Source organism: Lynx canadensis, chromosome A3 (assembly GCF_007474595.2).
Source record: "Lynx canadensis isolate LIC74 chromosome A3, mLynCan4.pri.v2, whole genome shotgun sequence".
Lineage (NCBI taxonomy): Eukaryota > Metazoa > Chordata > Mammalia > Carnivora > Felidae > Lynx > Lynx canadensis.
Window position 1 is genome coordinate 102,386,227 of NC_044305.1, and position 22,714 is coordinate 102,408,940.

At 42.1% G+C, this 22,714-nt stretch overlaps 1 protein-coding gene across 1 annotated transcript in view; it reads right to left on the reverse strand.

Moving 5' to 3' along the window:
* Nucleotides 1–22,714, reverse strand: part of POLR1B (RNA polymerase I subunit B) — a 29,862-nt gene continuing 7,148 nt past the window's right edge. The window contains exons 5-15 of the mRNA XM_030311124.2: nucleotides 21,881–22,017; nucleotides 20,884–21,107; nucleotides 19,713–19,884; nucleotides 17,166–17,337; nucleotides 14,413–14,694; nucleotides 13,135–13,268; nucleotides 8,312–8,482; nucleotides 7,547–7,703; nucleotides 4,225–4,421; nucleotides 2,812–3,065; nucleotides 1–1,935 (exon numbers count right to left, since the gene is read on the reverse strand). Coding sequence (XP_030166984.1) covers nucleotides 1,053–1,935; nucleotides 2,812–3,065; nucleotides 4,225–4,421; nucleotides 7,547–7,703; nucleotides 8,312–8,482; nucleotides 13,135–13,268; nucleotides 14,413–14,694; nucleotides 17,166–17,337; nucleotides 19,713–19,884; nucleotides 20,884–21,107; nucleotides 21,881–22,017 — 2,783 coding nt within the window. The 3' untranslated portion in view covers nucleotides 1–1,052. The remainder of the gene's footprint in view (nucleotides 1,936–2,811; nucleotides 3,066–4,224; nucleotides 4,422–7,546; nucleotides 7,704–8,311; nucleotides 8,483–13,134; nucleotides 13,269–14,412; nucleotides 14,695–17,165; nucleotides 17,338–19,712; nucleotides 19,885–20,883; nucleotides 21,108–21,880; nucleotides 22,018–22,714) is intronic.

Here is a 22,714-nt window from a genome sequence, read left to right on the forward strand (position 1 = left end):
TATCTCAATAAATTTGTTTATTACATATGGAAATGGCATTTTGACGATATTACATTAAATATAGTATATGAACATTATTTCTGAGATACGGAAACATCCTAAATGTCCATTGAGAGATGAACAGATAAAATGTGCTATATACATACAATGGAATATTATTCAGAAAAAAAAAATTCTGCCACATGCGACACAAGTAAACCTGAAGGACATTATGCTAAGTGAAATGAGCCAGTCACAGAGGCACAAACTCTGCCATAATCTCACTCATACGAGGTATCTAGTCACTCACAGAAACTAGAATGATGGCCCGAGGAAAACGGGCAGTTGCTGTTGAACGGGTGTCAGATTCCACTTAACACAAGACGAGTGAATTCTAGATACCTGTACAACGTTGTGCCTGTCATTAACAATACTACCATGTACACATAAACATCTGTTAAGAGGATGGATGTCAGGGTAGACGTCAAGTTCAGTGTTTTTACCAAAAACGAACACACACGACTCCAAAGGGCACAAGGAATCTTCTGGAAGTGGCGTTTATTACCTTGATTACAATCATTTCACAGGTGTATGCATGTGTTCAAACCCATCAGATTGTATACATTAAATACGTGCAGTTTTGTAGAACAACTACATTTCAATAGAGCCACCTTTTGTTTTTACTTTAATGGAGATATAAGAAAATATAAAATTACATCTATGGCTTGCATTGTATTTGTATTGGACTGCTCTGCTCTAGCCAGAGAAATGTTTGATGGTCACTGCCTGCTGAAAATAGGATATAAAGAACCTAGGGTTGGAAAGACTTCCCTGTATATCCGTCTACTTACCAGTGTATCATTTTTTGAACATAATGTATTAAAAATCAACTTCAGAAGTTCTTATACTGGATAGACTCAGAAATCCTGAATTCTCAGTTGCTAGGTCTTGGTTGAAAACTCTAACACCCTTGGAAAAACTCCACAGTAACCAAGTAATATCTTCACTAAACTAAAGTTACTTACATCTTATTTTAATCTGATAGTTTTCCTAACCCAAAAGGCCACATCAGGTTAAATGACATCCAATTTCACTTTGATGTTCATAGCTGCCAGTTCGGCTACAAAATACCGGAAAACGTAAGGCACAGAAACAGTGTCAATAGTATCGCTGCGATTACATAAAGTACAGTTGTACTTTCTGTTGCGCATGGCAGACCAAGAAGGCGGTGGCTTCTCCAAGAGTGGAGAGAGTAAACTACCACACTCCACGCACACGTGGGCTACCGATCGATCCGAACAGTTGAAGAGGCGGTCATGAAGGAGAAAAGATGTACCGTGGGCTAAAAGAGCATCCCGCTCCATTTCCCCAAAACGGATTCCACCCTGGACGTTTCTTCCCCCAATAGGCTGGTTAGTGACTTTGTCTCTGGCTCCCGTCGTTCTAACCTGGAATTTGTCTGAGACCATGTGGCGTAAACGTTGATAATAAACCACGCCTATGAAGATGTCTGCTTCCAGTTCTATCCCACTGATGCCACTATACAGCCTCTCGGTGCCATAGAAGTTGTAGCCAGCAGCTTTCAACATCTCACCGAAGTATTCTAAGGCTGAGTTCTCCTCTGAAAAGGTGAAGGGTGTAGCATCGTGGCAGAGACCGTGCAAAGCAGCAGACTTCCCCGCCATACTCTCAATTAACATACCAATGGTCATGCGGGAGGGAAAACCATGAGGATTGAACAAAATGTCTGGGACCATCCCACTCTCAGAAAATGGCATGTCCTCAGCTGGCCACAACCGGCTCAAGATGCCCTTCTGCCCATGACGACTGGCAAATTTATCTCCGATAGTTGGGTTCCGAGGGACTCTCATCGTGATGCAAATACACTTGAATTTCCCACTGCCGGTGTCATTACTGCACACTTTGATGTTATCCACAATGCAATTTTCTTTACTCCTAGGAAAAAATAAGCAGACGGGAGGTCAAACTATGTTCTTTAAACTTACAAAGACACTTAAGTGTTATTGATATAATTAGTGCGTCATATAGGATATTTGCAAAACTTATTCCTACCTCTACTCTCCAGTACAAATAGATATGGTGTCCCTACGAGTATTTACGAACAGGGCTACTGATTACGTTCACTACACAACTATGCCCATCTGAAAGAATGGCGACAGAGGCAACTGAAAAACTATGATGAAGACCTACTATTGAAACAATTTTCTGGATGTAAAATAAGCTAAAAAATTTTTAATTTTAATAAAAGGCACAGTGAACTTGACATTTTAGCTAGGAAAATTCCTAACAACATGCCTGAGAGAGATGATCAAGTTTGAATAATACAGTTTTGAAATCAATCACAGGTAACTTATCAAACTATGAGACTGACAAGAGAAGTAGAAAAACAAAGGCCATACAACAGACACAGAACTTTGTCTCATTTAAGAAACGTCACTTCAGGGGCGCCTGGGTGGCGCAGTCGGTTAAGCGTCCGACTTCAGCCAGGTCACGATCTTGCGGTCCGTGAGTTCGAGCCCCGTGTCGGGCTCTGGGCTGATGGCTCAGAGCCTGGAGCCTGTTTCTGATTCTGTGTCTCCCTCTCTCTCTGCCCCTCCCCCATTCATGCTCTGTCTCTCTCTGTCCCAAAAATAAATAAACGTTGAGAAAAAAAAAAAAAGAAACGTCACTTCAGTTATGACTGAGTCAGTGACTAAAACCATCACTTCTGTCTTCTCCAGAATTCTCCTGTTAAAAGATAACATTCACTGACCACCAGCAATTTCATTGAGAAACAGCCTTCACAAAGTAGTATTGGGTATCCGAACTTACTTATAGTAGATCACAAAGTTTTCCCCGGTGTTGAGGTTCAGGTAGCCATAATACGGATCTCCATACTGCAACTGTGCTCCGATAAATGGCAAGCCATCATCATCTAACTTCTGCAAAACCCGTGGGTCACCAGGTTTGACTCCGAACACCAGACTATCATCTCCTTGTTTAATTTTTTCAGAGAGATCTATGAACTCAGACTTGTAGACACTTCCATGGGCAAAGCCCCGTTCCCAAGAGGCCTTATTCACAATCTGTGAGGTCAAAAAAATCATTAATTTAAGAGACTGAGGCCAAATGGGGATTTTCAAAATTAAAACTAGTTAGAATTAAAATACTGGGTTTATGATAACTGCCATTCTAATTTTAAAACTCCAAATTTTCCAAGTCACCTACACTAATAAAACCCAGACACTTGTAAATGGCTTAAGACCTAATCATACATAAATATAAATGATAGGGGCACTTTGGTGGCTCAGTCAGTTAAGCATCTGACTCTTGATTTCAGCTCAGGTTGTGATCTCACAGTTCATGAGATCAAGCCCCACATCGGGCTCTGTGCTGACAGCACAGAGACTGCTTGGGATTCTCTCTCTCTCTCTCTCTCTCTTTGCCCCTCCCCCGCTCACATATGTGTGCACTCCCTCGCTTAAAATAAATAAACTTAAAAATAAATAAATATGAAATGTAGACCTATCCAAGACCTTATTCACTCAGCATCTACTCACACATGCACTCAAATATCCATGATATATGCATATTTGAATATTTAGTGAATATCCCTCAAGGCTTGCCATTTTCTTTCTTTTTTTTTTTTTTTTTTTTAATGTTTGTTTATTTTTGACAGAGAGAAAGAGTATGAGCAGGAGAGGGGCAGAGAGAGAGGAAGACACAGAATCCGAAGCAGGCTCCAGGCTCTGAGCTGTCAGCACAGAGACCGACGTGGGGCTCAAACTCACAAACTGCGAGATCATGACCTGAGCCGAAGTCGGACGCTCAACCGACTGCGCCACCCAGGCGCCCCAAGGCTTGCCATTTTCAATGGAGACTAGGAATTCATCATTTAACAGAACACTCTGGTGCCAGGACATGAAAATATTCCTTCAGTAATCCCACAGTAAACAAAAAAGTTAAAATGAAAAGAAATGAGGGGTGCCTGGGTGGCTCAGTCAGTTAAGCATCCGACTTCAGCTCCGGTCATGATCTTGCGGTTTGTTGAGTTTGAACCCCACGTCGGGGTCTGTGCTGACAGCTCAGAGCCTGGAGCCTGCTTCGGATTCTGTGTCTCCTCCTCTCTCTGCCCCTCCCATGCTCATGTTCTGTCTCTGTCTGTCTCTCAATAATATAAACGTTAAAAAAAATTTTTTTTAAAAAAGAAAAGAAATGAAACTACATTCTCTTGGCAGAACTCACCATGGCATCTTCCATATCGTAGCCAGTGTAAGAAATAACAGCAACAATGGCATTTGTCCCAATTGGATAGTTATCCATATCATAATAATCATACATGTATGGTCTCACTAAAGGGCTTTGTGGAGTCTGAAGACGATACAGTTTATTATCTGATCGAGCTTGGTAAGTGAGAAGTGGAAAGCCCATAGTTTGCTTCCCTACAAAGGAAAAAAAACCCTTAGCATCGTTTTCCCCTTGACTATAAAGGTCATATATAAAATTGGTAACAATAAAACATTCATCATCAGGGAATGAATAAATCAATCGTGGTGGTTCTGCTCACTACAGACTAATACACAGCATGAAAATGAAGAAGACCATGTGTATCTATGTAGCCAGACCATGAAAACGATGCTGAGAGGGAAGAAGCACAGAATGACATTTAATATTATACAATTTAGGTACACATCCCAGATAATTCCACTCCTAGTTTATGGACATGTGTATAATGTAAGAAAAGCATAAAAAGGATGCATATAAATTATAGGATATTACTAGTTGGGGGACAGACGGGGTGAAAAGCAGACAGTAACTATTATCTATCTACTTAGATTACTTCCTTACACACACACAGAACACAATGTCAGTATCTGCTAATTCTGGGTGTGGGGTACAGAGGGTAGGGAAGTAAGACTCTTCTTTGTACTACTTCACATTACAGAGAATCAACCTGAAACAAAATGATTTGTAAGACCATATGTGTATGCATACATACACAGTGAATTTTAAAATCTAGAAAAGGAGACTTCCAGCTTCCAGTAAGAGAAAGCTACACCTCAGCACATTAAGATCCAGAACAATGCAAAACAAAAACCACCCCCCCCCCCCCAAACACATGCAGTATGAAAGCACTGGAGTCAGAAACTGGAGAGGAATTCACACTTGGACAAAAGAAACAGTACAGAGGGAACTACTAGCTTTTTCAGTTTTTAATGTTTTTGCCTGATGGTTCAGTCACTGTAGTGGCTACAACTTGGATAGAAACCTACAGTCTTACCAGCCTACAGAACCACGGAACAGAGTTCAGAACACAACAGCAACTGGAAAGTAAGGGGGTAGATTTTAGAAAGGAAAGAACCATGAAGAGCCTTAAACTCTGCAAATAAACGGAGTCCAAATCCTTGGCGGACTAAACTATGCCTATGACAGATCCAAGCAGGCCACCTGAGGCTAAAAGACCATACTTCAACTACTGTGTTCAGCTATCTACCAATTAAATCTAAAAACCCATCTTTTTGAAGGACCATAATAGAACCGACAGTCTTTAAAATCTATCATTCACGATGTCATGGATACAATCCAATATTACTAGAAATGCAAGGAAATAGGAAAACACAACCCATACTTTAAGAAAAGTGTAATCAATGCAGATGGATCCTGAGATGACCCAGATGTTAGAACCAGAAGACGGTGATTTTTAAAAACCTGTAATAACAATGCTCAAAAACATAAAGGAAAATATGTTCACAATGAAGACAACAACCTCAGAGAAAATAGAAACTATAAAAAAGAAACAAACAGAAATGCTAGGCTAAAAAAAAACTAAATATCTGACATAGAATGAAAAATCAGTGAAATTAACAACAGATCAACAAAATGATCCAACCCGAAGAGGAAAAAAAAGATAGAAAAGGAGATTATAAACCAATGGCTTACAGAACGATACCTAGAGTTTTAATATACATGACACATAAGTGAAATCTCAGGAGAGGTATGAGAGAATGGGGCAGAAGCAGTGTTTTTACAATTAATGGCAAAAACTAAAAATTTAATTACATCTTTTATTTTTTTATTTATTTTTTGACAGAGAGCGTGGTAGCAGGGAGAGGGGGTAGGCGGGGGGAGGGAGACAGAGAGAGAGAATCTTAAGCAGGCTCCATGTCTAGCAGGGAGCCCAAGGCTGTGGGGCTCATTCTCAGGACCCTGAGATGACCTGAGCCAAAATCAAGAGTTGGATGCTTAATCGACGGAGCCACCCAGGCGCCCCGATTGACTCTTTAAAACCAGATTTAAGGGGCGCCTGGGTGGCGCAGTCGGTTAAGCGTCCGACTTCAGCCAGGTCACGATCTCGCGGTCCGTGAGTTCTAGCCCCGCGTCAGGCTCTGGGCTGATGGCTCAGAGCCTGGAGCCTGTTTCCGATTCTGTGTCTCCCTCTCTCTCTGCCCCTCCCCCGTTCATGCTCTGCCTCTCTCTGTCCCAAAAATAAATAAACGTTGAAAAAAAAAAACAAAAAACCAGATTTAAGAAGACCAATACACTCCAAGCACAAAGAACATCATATCTAGGCATATCATACTCAATCTGCTACAAATCAAATATAAAGTAAAAATCTTAAGGACAGGGGAGGGTGGGGGGCTGGGGGAGGAACACATTATCTACAAGCAATCAACCATAAATGTAACCACTGACTTCTAGTAAAAATGAGAGACCAAGAAGAGACAGTTCGATACCTTTTAAGTGCTGAACAAACTAACTCTCAATTCAGAAATGTACATCTATTTCCTTCAAGTGAAGATCAGACAAAGACATTTTCAGAGAAATAAAAACTAAGAGGATTTGTAGCCAGCCACCTAAACTATAAAAAATGCTAAAGGAAGCTTTTCAGGCTCAAGAGATAGTACTTGGAGGTATTCAACGGAACACGGAATCATCAGGTAGGAAAGAAGAATATTGCAAGGGATAAGATGTGGGTGACTACATGGTTTGTATTCTTCAAAAGTCAAATCACAAGACCTCAAACAAATCCAAATTGACAAACGTTGTACAAAATAAATTACCTTTTGGTTCAAAAACATCAATGTCAAAAGTGACAAAGGCTAAGGATCTGTTCTAATTTAAAAGACTAAAGAGACATGACAACTAAATGCAACTTGTTATCCTGGACTAGGTGCTACGCAGAAAAAAAAAAAAAAACTGCCACAAGCCATATTTTTGGGACAATCAGTCAAAATTTGAGTAAGGACTATAAAATAGTATAACAACATCAATGTTAAATTTCCTGATTTAAACGCTTGCCCCTGGTTACGTAAGCGAACATCCTTGCTGTTAGGAAATACACAATGAAATATTTAGGGGTAAAGGGGCATCGTGTCTATAACTTCCCTTCAAATGGAAAGCAGGGCAGATGAGACAAAATGTTAACAGAATCTAGATAAAGGGTTTATAGGAAATCTTTGTACCATTCTTGCAAGTTTTCTCTGAGCTTGAAAGTATTTCAAAATAAAAAAGTTACAAGCGCTTTTCTTCTGTGTGAATACCACCACCACTCTCTACCCCCTCTTACCCATCTGGCACTGGTACATGTTCCGAGGACTCTGGTTGTGATCAGAGAAAGGGATGAAGTTGGCGATCACACTCAGCAGGCTGTGAGGGAAGAGCTCCTGGTGGGTGGTAACTCCGGCCAAAACCTCATCCTCGAAGATGGCAATGTTCATGAAGATCTGGAAAAAAGGAAGGGCGAGAAGTTCAAGGCACAAAATAACTGACTGCTAGCATATTAACTCATCTTATCTCTCAGAGTTTAGGACTCAAAGCCTTGAACGAAAACCTTCCCCACTCAACATCATGAACACGGACAGGATCCACTGGGAAGCACGGGGAAGCTTCCAGTTAGAAATATCGCTTACCTGACCCGTGTCACTCTAAATCCACCCTGGTTCAACTGTGGAAGATTGGAAGAAAGAAATTTTTTGGTAGCACAAAGCCCACAGTTTCCCAACTGCAAAGATGGAGGCAAAGGCGGTGAGTGAGTCTAATGGAATGTTCCCACCTCACACCTGAGGCAGAGTCAGGTGCATAGGAGCTGGGCAGGATGGGAAGGCAGGTAACATGACCATCAACCCTCTCTCTCGATAGGTGAGCGGAGGGAGGAAATGTGAAAACGGCTTTGTGTTCATCATAGAGGAGACAGAGGTAAGTTCTGATTTTCTCTCAAACTCCTGATGGTTATCAAACAGCGCTAACATTTTTAAAAAGTAGCAGTGATTAAGTCTTCAGAAGTCATATACCACACAAGTAGGTTCAGGCACCAACACAATGCTTTGTGTACCTGTTCCATAGTTCCAATTAGTTCTTCTTTGCCTAATTCCAAGTTCTGCACAGGCCGCACAAGTCTACAAGGAGTGGTAAACAGGAATAACCCTGGGTATAAACTTGGTTTTCCCGTCATGGGGATAAGGGCCACTTCCATCCAGGGAGGAATTCTTTTTTCTCTCAACACCTGTTTTCAACAAAAAGAGTTCAATTAAGAAGTGATGTAGGGGGGCGCCTGGGTGGCTCAGTGGGTTAAGCGTCCAACTTCGGCTCAGGTCATGTTCTCGCGGTCCGTGGGTTCGAGCCCCGTGTCGGGCTCTGTGCTGACAGCTCAGAGCCTGGAGCCTGTTTCAGATTCTGTGTCTCCCTCTTTCTCTGACCCTCCCCTGTTCATGCTCTCTCTCTGTCTCAAAAATAAATAAATGTTAAAAAAATTAAAAAAAAAAAAAAAAAAGAAGTGATGTAGGGGTGGGCACTTGGGGGTCATGATCTCATGATTTGTGGGTTCGAGCCCCTGCGTGAGGCTCTGTGCTGACAGCCTGGAGCCTGCTTCAGATTCTGTCTCTGTCTCTCTCTGCCCCTCTCCTGCTCATGCTCTCTCTTACTCTCAATTGAGCCACCAGCCAGGCTCCCCTAAATGGATTAAATTCTTAACACAAAGGCCAAAAAACAAAACAAAACAAAACAAAAAAAACCACACACACAAAAAGATAAAACCTGAAATTAATACTGAAAAAGGTTCAAGGCAATAAATCAAAATTCTGCATTCTCTCAAATACCCACTGCTTAACCTAACCAAGAAAAAAAGCTGGCGGGGGGGGGGGTGGGGGACAAATGCACGGAGTAAGAAATGAAAAAAAAAAACAACCCAGTGAAACTAAAATTTAAAATCATGGGTCTAGTCTAAGAAATCAAGATGAAATGGATAAAATGCAGGTTACCAAAACAGACCTCAACAGAGGTAGAAAGCCTTTTTAAAGATGATCGAGTTCCATATTAGAAATAAACATATCTAGAAACTATCCCCAAAGAAAGCACTAGAGCCAGATGGTTTCATAGGGGAATTCTAGCAGACTTAGGACCAGATAACCCAATTTCTACAAACTGTTCCAGGGCACTGAAAACAAAGGAAAACTTTCTAATTCTTTTTATAAAGCAGAAATGTATCTATTAAGAAAAAAATAAATCTTTACTATTTAACTGGTATTTCTTAAATATTAAGAAAATGATACACCATGACCAAGTGGGATTTATCCCAGGAATTGAGGGTTCATTATTCATCACTAGTACTAGAGAATGATGATCAGGGAATAAATTAATATAATACACTTAGTATATCTAAAAGAAAATACTACAGATTTCCCCCAGAACACATCAAAGAATGAAATACAGAATTACCGTATGATCCAGCAATTCTAATTCTAGGCATACACGCCAAAGGACTGAAAGCAGGAACTCAAACAGGTACTTGTATATCCATGTTCACAGCAGCATTATTCGTGGTAGCCAAAAGGTAGGAGCAACCTGGGGCACCTAGGTGGCTCAGTTGGTTAAGCATCTGACTCTTGATTTCGGCTCAGGTTATGATCTCACAGTTTGTGGGATCAGGTCCTGCATTGGGCTCCGCGCTTCCAGCACGGAGCCTGCTTGGAATTTTCTCTCTCCCATTTTTGTCCCTCAGCCCTGTCACTCAAAATAAATAAGCTTAAAAAAAAACAACAACAACACAAACGGTGGAAGCAAGCTAAGTATCCATCAATGAACGAATGGATAAGCAAAATGTGGTAGTATACCCAATGGAATATTCTTCAGTCTTAAAAAAAGGAATGCAATTATTTTTACGTTTATTTATACATGTAATCTTTACAGCCAACGTAAGGTTCAAACTCATGACTGTGACATCAAGAGTCACATGCTCTTTCAACTGAGCCAGCCAGGTGCTCCAAAAAGGAATGAAATTCTGACACAGGCTGCAACAGGGATGAACTTGAAACATTACGCTAAGCGAAATAAGCCAGACACAAAGGGACAAATCCTGTATGATTCCACTTACATGAGGTACCTAGCAAAGTCAAAGTTCATGAAGAAAAGTAGAACAGTGGCAACCAGGGAAGGAGGAAATGGGGAGCTCCTGTTGAATGAGTACAGACTTCCAGTCTGGGATGATGGAAGACTTCAGGAGATGGATAGGGTGGTGGTTGCACAACAACCTGAACATACTTAATGCCACTGGACTAGAAGCTTAAAAATGGTTACAATGGTAAATTTTGTTATATGCATTTATGAACAAAACAAAACCACAGGGACCTCTGGAAAAAGTGAAATCATACAATTTGAGCATCAAAATAAGCAACAGCAACAGAAGACTCATGAAATAAAACAGGCATCTGTAAATCTATGCTGCTGTGAATAAAAAAACAAATAAATGGAAGAGAAAGGAAAACTCTACCTTACAAAATAGCAACTCACAAACACAGAAGGAATGATAGAGCTAGGAAACAATCACGGGGCAGCCATCACAATAATCATTCCCTCAGGAAAGAATCATCAATGGGAGAGTAATAATTCTGCAAAGAGTTCGCCAACTTGCAGGTAAAAACTTGATGAGGCTTTCACATAGCTTCTTCCAAATATCTCTCCACAAATTACTAATTACCCAGAAAATTAGCAACAGCACAGTGCATCAACCTAGAGAACACAACCTTACCGCGATCATAATTAGCGTCACTAGTTGTGGGACAAGTCAACATCATGTGCCTCTTTTTTTTTCATTTTTTAAATGCTTATTTATTTGAGAGAGAAAGAGAGAGAGAGAGAAAGATTGAGAATGAGTGGGGGAGGGGCAGAGAGAGACACACACAGAACCTGAAGCAGGCTCCAGGCTCTGAGCTGTCAGCACAGAGCCCGATGTGGGGCTTGAACTCACAAACCGTGAGATCATGACCTGAGCTAAAGTTGGCCGCTTAACCGACTGAGCCGCCCAGGGGCCCCAAGATCATGTGCCTCTTGAAAGGATATCCTGAATTTCATCATCAGAAAGCTACACACCAACATAAATAAAGGATAGCTATATAATAACTGGCCTGTAGTTTTTAAAAAAGTCAAGACACAAAGAGCTGAAGGGCCGTTCATGATTAAAGGAGACTAAAGAAACACGATAATTACATGTAATACATGATGCTGGACTGGGTCCCAAACGAGGATAGAGAAAAAATTGCTGTCGAAGACATTCCTGAGACAACTGGCATAATCTGAGTGTCAGCTGTGGACTCCACCACCCTGACCTTCCCTGATGTTGAAAAGTGTACTGGGATTATTGAGGAGGAAAAGCCCTTGTTCTCAGGAAGAATACACTTGATGGTGGCAATCTTCATGGAAAAGGGGATTGGTCTGTATACCACCCTCAAATGGTTCAGAAGAAAAAACTATACAGGCTTATAAAGGGCATACAAATGGATAAAGCATGTGGGGCAAAACCTAACAACTGGTGGATCTAGGTAATGGGCAGATGGGAGTTCTCTGTGGTGTTCGAACACCTTTACATTTAAAATTGTATTGAACAGGGGCACCTGGGTGGCTCAGTCGGTTGAGCGACCGACTTCGGCTCAGGTCATGATCTCACGGTTTGGGAGTTCGAGCCCCGCGTCGGGCTCTGTGCCGACAGCTCGGAGCCTGGAGCCTCCTTCGGATTCTGTGTCTCCTCCTCTCTCTGCCCCTCCCCCACTTGTGCTCTGTCTCTCTCTGTCTCTCAAAAAATAAATAAATGTAAAAAAAAATTAAAAAAAAATTGTATTGAACAATTTGAAAACTAAAAATACCGAAAACTGAACCAGAGTACAGTTTGAAATAAACCACAGCACGAACTATAATTCATCCTGTTGCCAAAGAACAATTCTTCGATGCCCATTGTCTCATACCAAAACTCTTGTTAGGAAAATTCCAACTATAAGTTAGTCAAAGAATGTTATTCTACTTTTTTTTGTTAATGTTTTACTTATTTTTGAAAGAGAGAGACAGAGCACAAGTGGGGGAGGGGCAGAGAGAGAGGGAGACACAGAATCGGGAGCAGGCTCCACGGCTTTGAACTGTCAGCACGGAGCCCGGTATGGGGCTTGAATTCACGAGCTGTGAGATCATGACCTGAGCCGAAGTTGGATGCTTAACCAACTGAGCCACCCAGGCGCCCATACCCGACTTTTTAAAAACACACTTTCATGGGGCGCCTGGGTGGCTCAGTCGGTTAAGCGTTCGACTCTTGGTTTTGGCTCAGTCATGACCTCACGGTTTGTGAGTTCGAGCCCCACATCAGGCTCTGTGCTGAGAATGCAGAGTCCGCTTGGGATCCTTTCTCTTCCTCTCTGCCCCTCCCCCTCCCTGTGTCTCTCAAAAATAAACTTAAAAAAATTGTTTAATAATAATAAAAAATAAATAAATAGAAATCCACTTTTAAGACCCAGAAGGTAACAGGGTGTGACTTATACCTTGCATATCTTCAACATTACTTGAAATATAAAGGACGTATTTTGAGGCCCCCTGTATGCCACTAGTATTAACAAAACAAAAAAAGTTAAAAATTTGTAAGATTAGCAGACTAGGGCCTCAATGAAACTACCAAAAAAATGCATGCAGGTCAAAGAATCTGTCACTGACCCTAACCTCTGAAGCCAGCACAAGACAAGACTGTGACACTACAGGGGATGTGGAGGCACTTTCAGAATCAGCTTCTGACCTCCAGAACCCCTGGCCAGTCTACGCTGCCCTGGGGCTACCTCGACAACGAGAAAAGGACAGACAACCTAGGAGTAAGGGACAGAACAGTTCACAAAGACATAAGATCACCTTAAAGTGTCGAAGAGAATCTGCAACACCAGGAGCAAGGTCCTTATCCACCCAGCCAACCATGACGCCGTCCAGCAGGACAGGGTAGCACTCACTGTACGGCCGGTGTGGAGCTCCATCAACTGGAGTGACCCCTGGGGAAGTGAACAGACCAAATGCTCACAGCAGAGTGCTTTCTCCTACGTTAAAAAGTCCCTCCAGATAGGCTCGACAACCGCTTCATCATTTTAGAGATCTTGCCTCCAAACCAGAACATTTTTATATTGCTTACATGTTTCCAAGCCCTTTCAGCAAGGATACACAAGAAACTGGTGACTCGGACTGTCTTTGGGGAGAGCAGCTGGGGGACAAGGGTATAAGAGAGGCTTTCCTATGTATATCTTCTATGTTTTGATTAGAACCATGTAAATAGATAAACTTTTCCCCAAAACCTCAACTGCACTTGATCCTCCTTATTTGCGGATTCCACATCTGTGAATTTGCCTACTTGCTAAAATTTATCTGTAACCCCAGCATCAAGACTAGTGGTGCTTTTGTGTTTATTCCAGGACATTCAGCCAAAGTAGAGATAGCAGCTTTGAGTCCCCCAGAACAAAGGCTCTGTCTCTTATGACATCAGGGTACAGACTACTAGACAACCTCTTTTTAATGGTCTTCCTGCAAACTGACACTGTTTCCTACTTAAAGATGCAGTGGTCGAGTCACCAGATACAGGGAGTGACCCAAAATGTTATTTCTGATATTGTTGAATGTTAATGCATTAACGATAATGCTGAATGCTGGTGTATTTGAAATGTTTTGACATTTTTATTTTTGCAAAAAATAAAATAAGGGGCGCCTGGGTGGCGCAGTCGGTTGAGCGTCCGACTTCAGCCAGGTCACGATCTCGCGGTCCGTGAGTTCGAGCCCCGCGTCAGGCTCTGGGCTGATGGCTCAGAGCCTGGAGCCTGTTTCTGATTCTGTGTCTCCCTCTCTCTCTGCCCCTCCCCCGTTCATGCTTTGTCTCTCTCTGTCCCAAAAATAAATAAACGTTGAAAAAAAAAATTTTTTTTTAAATAAAATAAAACTATAGCATTTAATTTCTCCCTCACTCATTCTCAAAAAAATGCACCTGACCTACAGACAAGCCAGGAAACCAGACCGACTCCTGCACACAAGAGTAAACAGAATTCTTGCAGGAATTCCCTGCTTAGTTCCCAAAGAAGCATAACTTGACAGTTTGCACCTGTTAAAACCCCCACACCCAAACAAGACTGTTTATCACTGTCCATCACATACCCAAGCTGCAGAGCAAAGCCGGAATAGATGCTGTATACACAAACTGTGTGACGACCTCACACACGGCAGTCAGGTGGTTCATCAGGCCACAGGGCTCCCCATCTGGGGTGTGCACAGGACAAAGGAAACCCCAGGACTCCGGCAGCAGCCTGCGTACTGTGGTGGTCCTCATCTTAGCAAAATCAGCCCCTCTGTGCACACAGCGGAAATGGGAGAGATAGCGTATGAAGTTCAGCTTATCAGCCACAACACAAAGTCCAGAATCTTGCAGGAAGCCAAGACCTTAATAAAACAAAAGTCATTCAAAAACAGGCTAAACTTAATAGAATAGAAACCCCAGAACTAGACCCACAAACATATGGCCAACTCATCTTTGACAAAGCAGGAAAGAACATCCAATGGAAAAAAGACAGCCTCTTTAACAAATGGTGCTGGGAGAACTGGACAGCAACATGCAGAAGGTTGAAACTAGACCACTTTCTCACACCATTTACAAAAATAAACTCAAAATGGATAAAGGACCTAAATGTGAGACAGGAAACCATCAGAACCTTAGAGGAGAAAGCAGGAAAAGACCTCTCTGACCTCAGCCGTAGCAATCTCTTACTCGACACATCCCCAAAGGCAAGGGAATTAAAAGCAAAAGTGAATTACTGGGACCTTATGAAGATAAAAAGCTTCTGCACAGCAAAGGAAACAACCAACAAAACTAAAAGGCAACCAACGGAATGGGAAAAGATATTTGCAAATGACATATCGGACAAAGGGCTAGTATCTAAAATCTATAAAGAGCTCACCAAACTCCACACACGAAAAACAAATAACCCAGTGAAGAAATGGGCAGAAAACATGAATAGACACTTCTCTAAAGAAGACATCCAGATGGCCAACAGGCACATGAAAAGATGTTCAGCGTCGCTCCTTATCAGGGAAATACAAATCAAAACCACACTCAGGTATCACCTCACGCCAGTCAGAGTGGCCAAAATGAACAAATCAGGAGACTATAGATGCTGGAGAGGATGTGGAGAAACGGGAACCCTCTTGCACTGTTGGTGGGAATGCAAATTGGTGCAGCCGCTCTGGAAAGCAGTGTGGAGGTTCCTCAGAAAATTAAAAATAGACCTACCCTATGACCCAGCAATAGCACTGCTAGGAATCTACCCAAGGGATACAGGAGTACTGATGCATAGGGGCACTTGTACCCCAATGTTCATAGCAGCACTCTCAACAATAGCCAAATTATGGAAAGAGCCTAAATGTCCATCAACTGATGAATGGATAAAGAAATTGTGGTTTATATACACAATGGAATACTACGTGGCAATGAGAAAAAATGAAATATGGCCTTTTGTAGCAACGTGGATGGAACTGGAGAGTGTGATGCTAAGTGAAATAAGCCATACAGAGAAAGACAGATACCATATGGTTTCACTCTTATGTGGATCCTGAGAAACTTAACAGGAACCCATGGGGGAGGGGAAGGAAAAAAAAAAAAAAAAAAAAAAAAGGACGTTAGAGTGGGAGAGAGCCAAAGCATAAGAGACTGTTAAAAACTGAGAACAAACTGAGGGTTGATGGGGGGTGGGAGGGAGGGGAGGGTGGGTGATGGGTATTGAGGAGGGCACCTTTTGGGATGAGCACTGGGTGTTGTATGGAAACCAATTTGTCAATAAACTTCATAAAAAAAAAAAAAAAAAAAAAAAAACAGGCTAAACTTAAAAAACAAGTGTATTTCGATGCGAGGCTCTGAGGACAAAACCTCAGAGCACACTATAAATCAGAGTGAGTTATAAAGTTTATTAGCGCTGACGAGTGGGAGGGATTTACAAAATTAGTAGTAAAAAGGCAGTAACCCCCCCCCAGATTCCCCAAGTTATATTAGCCCCACTGGTTCCCTCTCTCCTTCTACTACTACCTCCTTTGTGGGAAATGTTAAATGAGTGTGAAACAGCAAGTAACTAAATGGGATTCATCAGAGAGGGATGGAAAATATGTAAGAGGTTGTCAGTCGTAAAAAAAAATCTGCATTGGTACTATCTGTGTAAAAAAAAGTCAACAGTATTACTTCTGGGCCCTCAATGACTACTTAAGTTTTTCAGGCCTTTCTGATGCACCTGGTTTAGGTGATGCACCCCCACCCCCGCCCCAGACTACCTGTAACGGTTCCTCACAGATCTAAGCTATCTTTAGAATTCTAGAAGGAGGCACAGAGATGCATGTGATGATAAGAAGTGGATTTAAGCTCTAAAGATGCCTTGTCTCAAGCCCTTCAGATTGATGCACACTGATGAACACTTGTCAAATTTACAACATGAAATCCGTCTTTAGTGAAAGGGACAAATGCACTTTTTTAAAGGCCTTTTTTCTTTTTTTTTTTTTTTAAGTAGGCTTCACACCCAGCACAGAGCTCAACATGGGTCTTGAACTCATGCCCCGAGATCAAGACCTGAGCTGAGATCAAGAGTCTGACGCTTAACCAACTTAACCACCCAGGTGCCCCAAGGGATGAGTTCACTTTTAAAGAGAAACTCTCTCAGCAATATATAAATCCATATTGATCAAATAACTTTAAAACTGTACCTAAAATGAAGTCTATCTATTTTTATTTTTTATTTTTATTTTTTTAATTTACATCCAAGTTAGTTAGCATGTAGGCAACAATGATTTCAGGAATAGATTCCTTAATGCCCCTTCCCCATTTAGCCCATCCCCCCTCCCACAACCCCTGAAGCCAATCTATTTAATTTCACCTGTTTTAGAACGCAGATTCCCAGTAGCAAGAAGATATTCAAATGGTTTTGTAAGGTCTGTTCCCATATTAAAAATCTTCATCAAATTTTCAGTGTTTATGGACACATTGGCCTTCTGAGCCCTCTTGTCTAGAGCAATTTTTATAGACACTAACCAAGCTTCCATTTTTTCCTGAAATAAAAAAAAATTGAAACTATTACATTTAAATGACTCACATTTCATACTTACTCCCACATAATAATCCCATGTCCATAACAAAGGCCCACTAATTTATACATTTGACATGGAGAACGTCTGGCCTATAAGCCTGAAAAACAGTCTTTCGTCACACTATTCCCGTTCAGGCAGAAGCCACAAACTCCTGCATATCAAGGTTTCTCAACCTCAGCACCACTGACATTTTGGCTAGATAGTTCTTTGTAGTGAGGGGCCAGGCCCTGCATGCAGCATATTTAGCGCTATCCCTGGCCCTGACCCACGGGATGCCAGTAGCATCCTGCAAGCTGTGACAACCAAAAATGTTTCCAGGCACAGTCAAATGTCCCTTGGAGTGAGGCAAAAACTGCTCCTAGTAAAGATTATCCACATTCACGAAAAGAATCAAAAGTTTGCTCTGGGAGGAAGCGCCTGGGTGGCTCAGTCACTTGAGTGTCAGAGTCTTGATTTTGGCTCAGGTCATGATCTCAGGGTTGTGGGATCAAGCCCCGCGTTGGGCTCTGCTTGAGATTCATTCGTTCATTCATTCATTCATTCATTCATCCTCTCTCTCTCCCTCCCCCACCCCCACTCGTGCACACACTCTCTCAAATTAAAAAATAAAATTAAAACAAAAACAAAAATCACATTTGCTTTGGCTTTAGAAAAGTTTTTCATTAAAATGCTCTCATCAAGAAGTCAGAACAGCTTCAACCCCAGAAACAGGCAACGAGTGCAAAGCTTTAAAGCAGCAGCCACTCTCTTAACAGTAAAAACAACTAAGAAGAGTCCAAGTCCCCAAATGACACCCAACACACAAGACAGCTGACAAACTGGTAGGAAAGAGTGACACTCTCTTCTCCTGTAAGTCTGAAGCAAAATGGAAAAGAAGTGAGATAGCAGAGTCAGAAAACAGGAAAGAAAAGCCACAGACCTGAGGACCAGAGACCCAGGTAGCAGCTCTGTGACCTGAGACAGGAGACCGGAGGAATGAGGACCGAAACGGTCTCTCCCTGGTAAGAGGTCTGCCTATTGTCACTTTGTAGTTAACTTGCTAAGGTGAGCAACTAGCATGGGGCACATACTGTAAGCTGGCACCCTGCATATTTATTTAAGCCTCACAACAAACTTTTCTTCAAAGAGCAGTGCATTATAGGACGACCTGGGCCCAATTTATTTCTGTCTTAAGAATTTTCCAGACTTTACAAAGGTAGCAGGTACAAAAACTCATTATGAAGACTGAGGTGCCGGCTTGTAATCAAACACATTTCTACGAAGAGACAAACAAACTATCACACTAAGTAGAATAAATGAAAATTATAAATAGCCTCCCGTCAGTGCAGGTCAGGTTCTCCCACCAACTCGCATTTTTGGAGTTCTAGCACTTTTTGACTTTAGAAATGCAGTCGAGTGACTGGAGACCTGTATGTAAGGCCTGCATACAACAGTGCAAGAGAAGTGAGAAGAGGCCTCTAAGAAGCCTTCCTATGAGGTCCCCAGCCTTTCTGGTAAAAGGTTCAGGGGTATAAAGCTGAGCAGACAGTGCCTCTGGCAGGGAGGGCAGACACCACAAAGGACGATGAACAGCGTTCACCAGAGCTGTTCTAAAGTTCAGAGAGGGCAGCTCTTCAGTATCTCTCGCTCCCTCACTATTAAGAAGCCCTCAGAACCAAGCACGGAAATCACAGGACACCTCAATCTCCGCTGTGATATTCAGTGAAATGGCTACTGAAGTCTGTAGTTCAGATGATGTCACTGTCCTGTACCTTCCTGAAGATTCTTACTGTGTCCCAGAGTCAGGGGTTCAGAAGCTTAAAACAAAGCTGGTATAAAAGTATGGAAATCTGGGGCGCCTGGGTGGCTCAGTCGGTTAACCATCTGACTTCGGCTCAGGTCATGATTTCACAGTTCGTGAGTTCGAGCCCTACGTCGGGCTCCGTGCTGACAGCTCACAGCCTGGAGCCTGCTTTGGATTCTGCGTCTCCCTCTCTCTCTGCCCCTCTCCTGCTTGCTCTCTCTCTCTTTCTCTCTCAAAAATAAATAACATTAAAAAAAAAAGTATGGAAATCACACACATTTGGCTAGTTACATGTTATCATTAATGTTATGACCGAGACTTGATGTTGCCTTTAACCTCTTAGAAATATTAAAGAAGTTTCTGAATTTGGTATAAACTTAAGATCTTGGATTAAATCCCTTACTGCCGAACAAACAAAAAATTAAAAAGGCAGGCTAACGTAAAGTGCCGAAACTACAAATTGCAAACACGCAGAAAACAGTGCTACCGGAAACCGTCTCACCATTCCACAAGAGGGCCGACTGGCCCAAGGGTGAAAGCAGCAAGCGTTTACCTTCAGAAACATAAGGAAGAGCTGACCAGGTGTAAGGACTTCTTGATTCACTAAACTGTCAGGATTCTCCTCCATGCACTCTCCTTTGGCTAAAGCAAAGAGCTTCCGGGTCATGAGACAAAGCATGTAAAACTTTTCAGTACTGGATTTCAAGTGGATACAGATGCACTGGCTGTGTCAAAACAGAAAGCGAAGCTTAAAACGACTGAGCTGCTACTAGAACTTGATGTCCTACGAACCCAGGTTCCCGATTCCCATTTACTTAAAAGTTCTTACTCATTTTTATTTTTTATTTAATTTTTTTTTTTTTTAATTTTTTTTTTTAACGTTTATTTATTTTTGGGACAGAGAGAGACAGAGCATGAACGGCGGAGGGGCAGAGAGAGAGGGAGACACAGAATCGGAAACAGGCTCCAGGCTCTGAGCCATCAGCCCAGAGCCTGACGCGGGGCTCGAACTCACGGACCGCGAGATCGTGACCTGGCTGAAGTCGGACGCTTAACCGACTGCGCCACCCAGGCGCCCCCTTACTCATTTTTAAAGGCAACTGCTTTTCCTCTTTACTGGCAACATTAGCAAAAGGACAGTACATACTCACAGGGTCTAGAGCTGTGCTGGACCACATGGCATGACATGCAGAATGTGGCTATTTAAATGTAAATTAATTACAACTAAATAAAATTAAGAATTCAGTTTCTCAGTGGCACTGGCCATTCAGGTGTTCAACATGTGACCTGTGCCTACATACTAATTTACACGCTAGTAACTGTACATGGTTATATAACAGAGTCCTTGCCTTGGAGAAATAAAGGGACAGGATGCCTACAACTTTCAAATGTTACAGGAAGAAAAATGCTGACCTACGTAAAGAGAAATCAAGAGAGCAAACGTAATAAAAATGGTAACAACTAGTGAATGTGAAGTGTCCATGGTACTATTTTTGCAGCAATTCTGGAAGTCTGGAGTTGTTTCAAAATAAAAGTTTAAAAGCACAATAAAATAAAACGAAACTACTATAGAAAGAAAGGTGTGGATGGCCAGAGGAACAGAGCTGGGCCCTGCTTCCTTAGACCAGAATGCTACCCCTAGGTCCATTCTGATTCCCAGATGACTCATAGCCCTAACTACAACCTCCCGCCCCACAGACAACCGTTTAGGCAAAAGCACGTACTTAAACAGAAACTCTGCAGCCTGTTCATTTGGGTACCAGTCAGGGAGACTGAGCTTCACTCTGAAGCATTCACCTAGATAATTAAGGACCTGTTTTTGTGTGGAACAACCCTCTTCCGTTACGATCCTTAACATCTGAGAAATGGAGTTCCTAAAGAAAGAGTCCTCCTCTTTGCCTTTGATGAGCTCCTGAAAAATCTGGTAATCGGAGAAGTTGACAAGTGCCTAGAATAGAAGAAAAAAACAAAAAACAAAAAACCAAGGTTTTCTTTTTAATCGCTAGTCATAACTAAACAATTTTAGCCATTCTATTTCCCTAGGAAGATTTAGCACTCCACTACTGGCAAATCCAAATGAACTCTCCAAAACAAGGCATGGCTTGTATGGTAAGACAGCAAGATGGCCCCATCATCATCCTTGCCTTCTGGTATTCACAGCCTTGTAGAGTCTCCGCTCACACTAAGTCAGCACTGGCCTGTGTGACCAAGACAACATAGTAAAAAAGTTGATGTGTGATTCTCAAGGTCAGGTCCCAAAAGGGACTGTGGCTTCGGCCTCACTCTCCTGGCTAACCCTCTCGGGGAAGACAGCCGCTTCCAGCAGCCTGTGGAAAGGCCCACGTGCACAGGAACCAGGACCTGCTGCCACCAGCCTGCAATGACCTGCCAGCCATGAGTGACCACCTTGGAAGTGGATCCTCCGGCCCTACTGGCCTTCTAAATGACTGCAGCCCCTGCTGACATCTCACTGCTACCTCCAGAGACCTTGAGGCACAAGTGCCCCAAATCCCAGCCACTTCCAAATTCCTGACCACAGAAATAGTGAGAGAGGAATGGTTGTTGATATTTTGAGCCACTGCATTTTGGGTAATTTGTTTTGGAGCAGTGCACAGCTGATACAGCCATCAATTCCACTCGGGAGAACCTATCCATTCTGCACAGAATGTGACCTCCACTGAACCTCTTCATAGCAAAAGAAACACATTCGTTAAGTCACACCTTCAGTGCAAATCCCAAAGGAAGGAAAAATAGTTCTTTCCGGTAAATAAAGTTCAACATAACCGTGCCATTTTCCAGGTAGTGAAGGTTCATGTTGACAGCAGAATGTTCTTCCCTTACACAGTGCATTGAAACTCCTATAGAAACAAAGCAAAAAGTCAAAAACTCAGTAATACTGTAACTGCTTTGATAATTACTTTTTTCCCTAAATTATTTTTAACCCTCTTAAAAATAGAGCCAAATCACTAAGGTTAGCCAAGACTGGCAACCAAAAATGTCTCCAGACCTTGCCAAATCCCCTAGGGCACACAATCTCCCTAGGCTGAAAACCACTACAAGTAACTGAAACTACAAATTTAATGAAACTTCAAAGTTTCCTTGTAGAGCTGGGTCCGTGTGTTATAACACATTATATCGCGAGCACCTTGCAGAGCCTCATCATACAGCACTTTATATCCCCTGTACTCTGTGGAATCTGATCAAGAGAAAATGGCTTCATCCAAGAGTCCAAATGGAGAAAAGCAGAATTTTAGATTTTGTTTCAGCTTTAACAAAGACTGGAACGGCATTCCACATCAGCGATGCAAAAGAATAAACGACTAGCCGTTTTGACTTGCTGAGATGCTATTATTCTAGGGATAGTATATATGGCTATCATTAGAGGCTGATTTTTAGCTCAATTATAAAAACAAGTTATTCACTTGCAGGGTTACCAAAGAATGAAAATGTTGTCTTATGAAGCCAGGCTCTGTCACAGTGAGCACTCAGAGGCCAGGTGGCTGTCAGCCAGGGACTCCAAGAGGAATGCCATGGAAGAGGAAACCTACAAGGAGA